Below are 9,866 nucleotides of genomic sequence, written 5' to 3'. Positions count from 1 at the left end.
CACCTGCAACCCATCATCCACCTCGTCAGCCTGCCACACCTGCCAGTAATCAACCTCATCCCAGCCTGTATTTCAACCCCGGTTCTCCACACCATCCTGGCTTGATCGTCGTTGCTCCGTACCCGGTGCCATCCCCACGTTCAGGCTTTCATGTTCCTTGTTTTTTTTCACGTTTACACTGTACCTTGTCGCTGTCTTCACTAACCTTGTCTCTCTGTCTGTTTCCCTCCCAGGTACACTCACCCTCGTCCTCCGTTCGGCTGGGCTCATCCACTGGCCCACTCCTCTTTGGACTTCCCTCACGGCGTCCTCCCTGTTCCCCCGCCTCTCCTCGCTTCCTCGGCCCCTGTGTTCCCCGGCTCCCTGGCCCCCTGTCTCCTTGGTTCCCCGTGCCTGTACTTCCCCGACGTCCTCCTCTCCCTCCACTCCAGTCCCTCTCCCCCTTTTTCCCTCCAATAAACCTCCTACCCTCTGAGTGCTGCATTTGGGTCCTCTCTGTCCTCACACCACACCTCGTAACACTAATACACTTATTTATACTCCCCCAGGTGGAAAATGCCCCTTTGTTAGCCTTCACATTGTCACGGTGCCACCAATTACTTGAATCCCCCGAGCCTCAACCTTCCTTCCACTGCGGGTGTACGTCTGCCTCCTGCTCCAACTGTTCTCTTTTTAAAAAAAAAAGCAATATATATATATATTTTAAAGCAAGTGGTTGCCTAGTAGTGATGTGCGGATCGATCCTAAAGTATTGATATTTCTGATACCAACGTTTCCTGCTCCTTGATCGATACTCATATAAAAGGATCGATATCTAAACTCAGTCATTTGGAGTGAGTGTGTGTTTTATTATAAGTATCTTACTGTCACCAGGATGGTCTAATTATACTCAGTTGATAGGAACTACTTTCCCTTCGACCTGTCAAAGTCATGCTTGCGCTACGGCTCTGTGACGGAGCTTCTTTGAAGTGAGCCGCTGCAGCTCTTTACATTTCCCGCGATTGAAGGCTGACTGTAAAAACAGTCACGTCTGGCTGTGTTTTAGCTGTGAAGGTAATAATGTTGCTCTGTGTGATGTGTGTTCAAAGACAGTGAAATACTTTGGCAACACTGCAAACTTCGCTAAACATCTGAGATTAAGTCTGTCACAATAACAGGATGATGTTATGAAGCGTCAGTTCTGAGCAGGATATTTTTATTATAATTAAAGAATATGACAGTAGTTTGATGTCTTGTCATTGTGCAGCTATTATTTTGAATTGGTAAGGCTACAGGCTACTCCTTATTTCTCTCATAAATACAGAAACGGGAGGGGGGAGGTCACATTAAACTAGAAATAAAATATGTAAAAAGTAATGGTTTCGGCAATACCAGCCTGGGTATTACTTGGTATTGGATTGGAGAGGAATTAAATGGTATCCCACATCGCTATTGCCTAGTGCTCATTCACTGTGTGTACCAAAGTCTAAATCTAAGCGATATGTGGACCTTTCCCTTATTTTCAAATGTCAGTTGACAGGTATGGACAGGGATGGTCATGACTGTTGTCAGCCTTATTTACGCTTTCATGTGACAAATGATCAACTCATCGTGAACACAGAGAATCTCCATTGTGGTTTCTGTATGCTCTGCCTGACTCCGGGCAGCTGATTGCTTTGTCTTGTGCGGCACTCGTGGTGGTGTTGCCAACAAAAGAGTTGCGGACTGACCTCAATTATGACATGTCTGAAGGATCTGTCTGTCAATTTCTTTTCATATCATCACTATTCAGCTCTTATAAACGCCATTACCAACTTTTCTGCAATTAACTTATACCAGCCGACAATATCAGCTTGCCAATAAATCAGTCGGGCTCTAAGTTTATGTGGCCAGCTTTAGTTAGTGTTTATCGTATTTATCAAGATTGTTCCTTGGTTAATTCAGTCATTACACACAGTTGTTTGACAGTGTGCATCACTGGCAGGTTATAAGAACAGCAGTAAAAATAAATTATTAGCTAATTACTTCAAATATTCACCTGCTTATATTGACTGAGAATGTCTTTTTAACACACTCACTAAACATAAAAAATATATAGTGAAATGCTGAATTTAAATATAACTTTGAGTGATTAGGTTAAGGCCAGCCAGAATTAAGAAAGAAATATTTACCTTGAAGTTGTCTCTGAAGATCATTTCTCTCTTTGGTCGTGTCTCCAACTCTTTGTTGGAGCTGGTCTCTTTCTTTAGTCAGGTTGTTGTAACTGGTCTGTAACTGGTCTCTTTCTTTAGTCAGGTTGTTGTAACTGGTCTGTAACTGGACCATCTTGATATCTGTTTGGCACATGAACAATAAATGAACAAATGAGTTAAACAACATCACCTTCTTAGTGCTTCATCAGCATGCCAACACAGTATGGGGTGGTGATGGTTCAGTGGATAAGAAACATGCCTTTTGTGTGAGAGACCAAGGTTTGAATCCACTGTCAGACACCAATGTGTCCCTGAGCAAGACACTTAACCCCTAGTTGCTCCAAAGGTGTGCGACGTCTGACATACAGTTTGTAGCAATTGTAAGTCGCTTTGGATAAAAGCGTCAGCTAAATGAATATAAGTAAATAAATGTAAATGTACTCACACAGAATTATGAGTCCAGCCAGGAGGAGAAGACACAGCAGACCTAGAAACACTGCAGCAGCTATGCAGGAACTCTTTTTTACTCTTTTATCTCCACCACCTGAAATTAGGAGAGGTCTTCCATTATGTTTTCATTTTAAATAAATAAGATTAAATCAAGCTTTGTGTCTTTGCTTCATACACAATAGATTAAAACCATAGCAAGTGTAGTGTACCCAACCAGCGTTTTTAAAATTATTTTATGCCAGAAGGAAGAATCCAGCATCTCTCTCTTTGTCTCCCCTGAGAGAAGGTGAGATGAGTTATTTCACCCCATGCAGTTTTCTGGGACCTGCAGTCCCAGAAAACTGCAGGTCTGCTGAAACTTTCAGTTCTTTGAAATCAAGACTTATGACTTTTCTTTTTACCACTGCCTTTAATTAAATCAAATGTAAGGCTGTGTTATTATAGTGCACTGTGACTTTTACTGTCCTGTTTTACCCTGTTTTTATTTCCTATTCAACTCTTTAAAATGTATTTTATTTTTTTTAAATTATATTTTAAAAGAAGGTATTATGCTTTTTGGCTTTTTCCCTCTGCGTTATTGAGTTATATACCTTTTTTGTGCATGTAACAGGTTTGCAAAGTGAAAATGCCCGAATTCCAGCCCAAAGAGAGTTCCCATCTCCCACAGAAAACACTGCTCTGAACTGCCTGAAAACACCTCGTTTGTAGTCCTGCCTTTTCTTCCGCTTTGCTGTGACATCAAAGTAAAATGTGCCTCAAATAACGCTCACCAAGCGGCTACTCCGACATGCCCTCAAAAACACCGGTGGAAAAACACTGAGCTGCAGCACACACCCGCACGTTTTTTTGCAATGCAAATGTTGCACAGCAGAGGCTGCTAGTAGTTCCAAACGGCAGGACCTGCCACTGGTAGACATCTGGTGGTTTGTCTCTTTTCAGGTGCCTCCAAACAAATCTCACAAGGGCTTGGTCCTCAGGTAGAAGGCATACCTGGTGAAACATTGCCTTTATGTCTCCGCTCACCACCACAGCATATTGTCGAAATCGTAGAATGACACTAAGGAGAGATGGCCCAAGCGTTGGACCCGGCAGCAGCTGGTCATTGAGGAAGAGCCCTTGGTAGGAGAATGAGCAATTAAACACCAGCCGATGTTTCCCATTATGTTCGACAAGGTGATTAGGAATGAACCACAACTCACGTGTCTTTGCTGCTTCCTCAATACTGATCTTTCTGATACACCCATCATTGAGTAGTTTCTGTATCTGCTCCTCATAGAGGTTGGCCTTAAAAGGGTCCTTCAGCAACCGTCTTTCTGTATTGGTATCCCCCTAAGATGGTGGTAGCGCTTCTGCAAAAGGGGCATTGGGTAGGTCTGATCTGCAAGAACAAGCTGGCTGGCTGTAAAGGCATTGCGAATGAAGTGCCTTTTTTCTGGCTGTATGGTGGATGATACATGGAAGTCAACCGAGGCACCATTGATGTGAGCTCTGTGTGTGCCTGACCTACCAGGCCAAGTTGATGTGTTGCTTCGGCAAGTATGATGGTCCGCTCAGTGCCGTCATCCAGTATGGCATAGGTGTGTAGAGACTTACTGCCATTCCTTATTATTACAGGAAAACCTTCAGATAAACTCCTGCACCTTGTTTTGTAAGGGAGAGGGCAGTCCTCTCAAGTGGAGTAATGAGGTACACCCCTGGACTTGGCTTAGCAATGACGTGCAAGACTCCTAGATGGACTTCTTGACATTCACTGCAAGCCTTTCTGAGTGTACAAGCATCAGGTCCATGATTAGTGCGACCACACTTACAACATCTCTTTCACTCTGCGATCCATGTCTCTATCTGATCAGTTGTCTGGGTGATAATGATCAGGCACTGTGAAAGGTAGTGGTCATTACCCTTACAGTAAAGACAGAGTTTTGCTGCTTTCTTTGATTTTGGATTGGACGAGACGTACTGTGGTCGTAACACAGTCTCTTCTGCAGGGTTAGCCCTTCCGTGATAGATTGTCACAGGCGGTTGGCTCTTTGACTTGAGCTCATTAAAAGGTTTGCCACCTTTTCCTGTCTGTGATTTCTCAGATAGGTTCTGTTGGGTCATTTTGGATGATAAACGTTGTACTTCGGCCTTCACTCTTAGCCAATCTGCACGGTAAGGTTGTAGGGGTTGAGACTGCACGTTTGCAGTCGGCCTCGTGCTTGCAGATGTTCAATAAAACGGTCCCTCAAATATTTAGGAAGCTTATTCAAGATTCTATCCACATGAATGCTTGCATAGCAGCTGAATATGGCTGAGGGTGGTGACGACAAACCTGAGCGATAAGGCATGCCTCTTCTAATACCACGTGTTCCATAAGGACTCGATATTTATAATGTTCAGACAGTTCAGTTTGTGGAGTCAACAAATAGTCGAGCGCCATCTTCAGGTCAGTGAATTCCTTCTCACTATCATGCACCAACATGGGAAGTGCTGGCACCAGGACTGGCTGACTGGGCGTGGAGGCACAACTGAGAATGTCTGAGGGGCTGTGTGAGCTGAAACAGTGGGATGGAAAGCTAATGGATCATATGGAGGATAGCCTGGCTGGTAGATTGTCTGCACCGGTTGGGGCTGAAGAACAGGTGTAGCTGAGGGATGGAAGTAAGAAGACATAGGTAGGGTTTGATGTAGTGGTGGCAATCCCGTGGATGCTAGCTGATGCACTTGGGTTTGCTGGTGCTGTGAAGCTACAACAGGACAAGTTCCTGGTGTGGTCGAATACACTGGCATGAACTGACTGGAGGCCAGCAAGTTTGGAGAATGAGCTGACTTGAGACTTGTCCTCAAAAGACTTCAGACTGAACTAAACTTCAGAGTGAACTGAAAGACTGAACAATGTTTATTTTGGGAAATGTCTGATGAGCTTGCTGTCACTCCCCTCCCTGCATTACCTATAACCTGCCTACATAACATAACTACAAATCTGCTGCACGCGGCCACATGTGAGAGAGCGTGCAGCATGTAGCTGTATCACCCAGTCTCTTTACGACTACTGCTGCATCTGGGTCAAACAGACATAACGTGCAAATAAATCACTTTATGTCCTTGGTAATAGCAAAGGTATGTTTTTATAAACTTTACTGTTTCTTTTAATAATAATAAATTGATAATAGAAGCCTGTTGTTACCGATTATGTGTTTGGTAGGCGTAATGTCTTTGTTTATATTTGGAAAACAGACTGTAGCCTAAAATTAACATGACTTACTGCTGACATGATCTCTTTTGTAATTATCCTGACTCTACATTATTTTACTTGCTGTGTACCAACCAATCCAGTCCTTTTTATCTGTTAAAATTTACATTTACATTTACTCATTTGGCAGACGCTATTATCCAAAGCAACTTACATTTGAGGAACAACATACAAGCATCAAATACAGATCTACAACTGACAATACATACTAGTAAGAGCTCATAGTACATATCACATCAATAGGGTAAATACCTAGGGAAGCAAGTAAGAGTTAACAAAAAGTGCAATCAAAACAAAAAAGTGCAATCAAGACAAGATAATTGTAGGGGATAGAAGAAGAAGAGCACATAGTGCATGTTAGAGGTTTGGAGTTAGAGGTGTTATAAGAGGAAGTGTTCTCGGAAGAGATGAGTTTTCAAGAGCTTCTTGAAGTTAGAGAGGGACGCCCCTGCTCTGATGGCGTGCGGTAGCTCGTTCCACCATCGTGGTGTCACAGATGAGAATAGCCGGGACTGGGATTGCTTTGAGTGAAGGGATGGCAGAGCCAGGCGGCGTTCGTTGGAGGAGCGTAGCGTCCAAGAAGGAACGTAAGTTTGTATTATGGAGTTTAGGTAGATGGGTGCAGACCCAGTAGTCACTCTGTATGGAGGCATTAGTGACTTGAATTTGATTCTTGAGGCCACGGGGAGCCAGTGGAGGAGTAATGGAGTGACATGAGTCCTTTTGGGCTGATCAAAAACCAGACGCGCTGCTGCGTTCTGAACCATTTGTAAGGGCTTCACCGCACAAGCTGGAAGACCTGCTAGGAGGGCATTGCAATACTCGAGGCGAGAGATAACCATGGCCTGTACCAGAAGCTGGGTGGCGTACTGAGTGAGGTAGGGCCTGATTTTCCTTATGTGGTATAGAGCAAAGGATTCAAACCACAGGAGTGCTTTACTTGAGATGCCCATTGCTGAGAAAGAGGATAGCAGGATCCTGTGGTTGACTGTGTCAAAGGCAGCTGATAGGTCAAGCAGGATAAGAACCGAGGATTGGGCTGCTGCTTTAGCTGACCTTAGGGCTTCTGTTACAGACAGAAGAGCCGTTTCAGTAGAGCGGGCACTCTTAAAACCAGACTGATATTGATCTAGGAGGTCATTCTGTGAGAGGAATTCTGAGACCTGTTTGAATACTGCTTGTTCAATAGTTTTGGATAAAAATGGTAGAAGAGACACTGGTCGACAGTTCTCAACTTGAGTTGGGTCAAGTGAGGCCTTTTTGAGCAAGGGTGTAACCCGAGTCCTTTTGAAATGGTCGGGAAGTTTCCTGAAGCCAGAGAAGTATTTAGCACGAGTGATTGTCAGGACCACGGTAGGAGATATGGCTTGGAGGAGATTCGTAGGAATCGGGTTCAGTGGGCATGTAGTGGGACGGCTACGGTTTAAGAGTGCTGATACTTCGCTCTCTGTGAGAGGAGTAAACGCGGAGAGTGAAGAACCACTGACCTGGGAAGGCAGAGGAAAAGATGTAGTAGGACTGTTACAATGGTTGAGTTTGAATGTTTCAGAGAATTGGCTAGTTAAAGCCGCCACTTTGCCTGTGAAGAAGGCAGCAAAGGTTTCAGAAGACAAGTTTGTGGTAGGTGGAGGTGGAGGAGGATTTAGTAGCACTTTAAAAGTGGAAAATAATTTCCTTGAGTCAGTGGCACTGCTAATTCTGTTATTATAGAACGCAGTTTTGGCAGCACTGATGCTTTTTGAGAAGGAGGAGAGGAGCAATTGGTTTTTTGCCATTTTCTTTCAGCAGCTCTGAGATCAGTACGGAGCCCACGGATGGTATCAGCCACGGGTGGGACTGGTTTGGGAGAGCAGGCTTGGTGGATAGAGGACACAGGCTATCCAGGCACGAGCTTAGTGTAGAGAACAGAGATTGTGTGGCATCATTGACCTCAAGTGAGGAAAATGTGTTGAGGGAAGGTAGAGCGTAAGCTACCACTGAGGCAAAGTGAGCGGGAGACAGGTTGCGGCGCTGTGAGACCAACGGTGTAGGCATACCGTGAACTGAATGAAATAGTGGTCTGACACATGTAGAGGTGTGACTGTTAGGCAATCTGTGGCACAGTTTCAGACAAGAACGAGGTCAATCACCTTGCCAGCTTTGTGGGTTGGGGGGCTCCCAAACACTAGTCCGCAGTGGCGCTACAGCGTCCACTTTGTTCATTTTTGCCGGGCGAGCAGGCGAACTTCAGTTTAGCGCTCCGCTAACGTGTATGGCAAATTGTAAAATTGTATACGAGCAACTGGTATAGCCTTTTTAAATGCTATCGACCGAATGGATCACATCTTGACAGTAAAATTAGTCATTTCGCTCGTGATGGTCAAATACTGTATATTGATCCACTGTGTTACAGCCGCCGTCTTGGCCATTAGTAAAAGTTACTTCAAAGCACGGACCACTTCCTGTTGGCTCGGAGGCATTGCGAGGCTACCAAGCCGACCGATCACAGTGCTTACGGTCTGCGTTGACTCGACGTGTAGTTACATTTTTGAGGAGGTGCACGTCAGGTGACGGCAGAGCCTCTGCATGGCCCTGTAGCCTACGCCGTTATCTATGCTGTCGATTCGACAGGGAGGTGAGAAAGTCTGAACTTCTCTATCTCTTCTCTTTTTCTTCACTCATCGATTTCTGTCACTTTTTGTGCAACACCATGAATACCTGCACTGTTATCCCCATATTTAAATCATTATTGCTTTAACTTTGTGGACAGCACTTTTGCAAAGACATGACCTGTATAATCTTGTCTTGGGGAAGTAGTAACAGGTCACTGTCAGGGGAACAAAGCAGAAGAGGAAGAAAAGTTCAGTATGATGTACAAGCTTTCATATAGTCATTTGTTTGCTGATTGTATCATGCAGATAATGTTGTCCTGCGTTACTTGCTAGGTGCTTACTAGAAAGAGTATTCAGTATTGTGTTGTGTAAAGGCCAGAACAGCCTCCCAATCTTGTAAGCAGAATCGTCATTTTACATATTTGTCAAACAAAACAAGCATCTAGTAGGACTGGACCCAAATATTCGATCGTTGAGTAAACGTTTGATTTTTTATTTTGAGATTTGAATGTTAAGCTTCGAATTTGAATGTTAAGCCTACATTTTAAAATTAATCAGTAGCCTAAACTGTAGGCTACAACAAACCATAACAACATAATGAACACATTTAAGTCATTATATTAGGCAGGTTGAAAAAGAACACGTAGTAGGCTATAATAAAATGATCATGCATAATCATAGGTGTCATTTAAATGTCCCCATCACTTTTTCAAATAGCTGATATTGTCCCCAAAACAGATCTGCAATGTCCAAAAATTACTTAAGCTTCCTCTTTTGCTGTTCTGCTTATATCTATCAAATACCTATCTCTGACTGGTGACAGCCAGCTTATCAGCAGTCGTTTAAACAGCCGTTCCCCCCACCCTGTTACCATAGCAAACTACACATCATCAGGTGATTTATTTTGTGGTATTTGCATCTAGATGTGTTAAACAACTCAGGACAAACCACCCTTTGTTTGATCCCACCCATTTTTCAAGTGAGCAAAACTACTGGAACATTTGACTGCCAGATGTTTCTTGTTGCCCAGGTGTTTCCTTTTAGGTTGATTTTCCAAACATTAAACAGCTCTGCATGACTAGTCTAAGTTTTCATCCTTGGTTCAAACCTATAAAGACTGCATTTCCTGTTAAAGAGGATACACCAACATGAAGACCAGAGGGCTTTCTATGGGAGAAAAGCAAGCCATTGTCAAGCTGAGAAAAGAAGGAAAATCAACCAGAGCCATTGGACAAACATTGGGCAGAGCAAGCACAACAATTTGGAACGTCCTGAAAAAGAAAGAAACTACTGGTGTACTGAGCAACAGACGTCCAACAGGTCGGCCAAGGAAAACAACAGTAGTTGATGACAGAAATATGGTGAGAGCTGTGAAGAAAACCCCCAAAACATCAGTAAGTGACATCAGCAACGACCTCCACA

The 9,866-nt window shown here is 43.8% G+C and overlaps 2 protein-coding genes across 3 annotated transcripts in view; one reads left to right on the top strand and one right to left on the bottom strand.

Annotated features, from left to right (window-relative positions):
- LOC123960105 (nuclear factor 7, brain-like) overlaps nt 1-9,866 on the top strand; it is a 45,758-nt gene that overhangs the window by 25,450 nt on the left and 10,442 nt on the right. The window lies entirely within an intron of this gene.
- LOC123960350 (C-type lectin domain family 4 member M-like) overlaps nt 1-9,866 on the bottom strand; it is a 16,330-nt gene that overhangs the window by 3,455 nt on the left and 3,009 nt on the right. The window contains exons 2-3 of the mRNA XM_046035031.1: nt 2,617-2,715; nt 2,151-2,312 (exon numbers count right to left, since the gene is read on the bottom strand). Coding sequence (XP_045890987.1) covers nt 2,151-2,312; nt 2,617-2,715 — 261 coding nt within the window. The remainder of the gene's footprint in view (nt 1-2,150; nt 2,313-2,616; nt 2,716-9,866) is intronic.

The sequence above is a fragment of the Micropterus dolomieu genome, linkage group LG21 (assembly GCF_021292245.1).
Source record: "Micropterus dolomieu isolate WLL.071019.BEF.003 ecotype Adirondacks linkage group LG21, ASM2129224v1, whole genome shotgun sequence".
Lineage (NCBI taxonomy): Eukaryota > Metazoa > Chordata > Actinopteri > Centrarchiformes > Centrarchidae > Micropterus > Micropterus dolomieu.
Note: the sequence above shows the minus strand (reverse complement) of the source record. Positions and strands in the feature narration are given on the sequence as shown.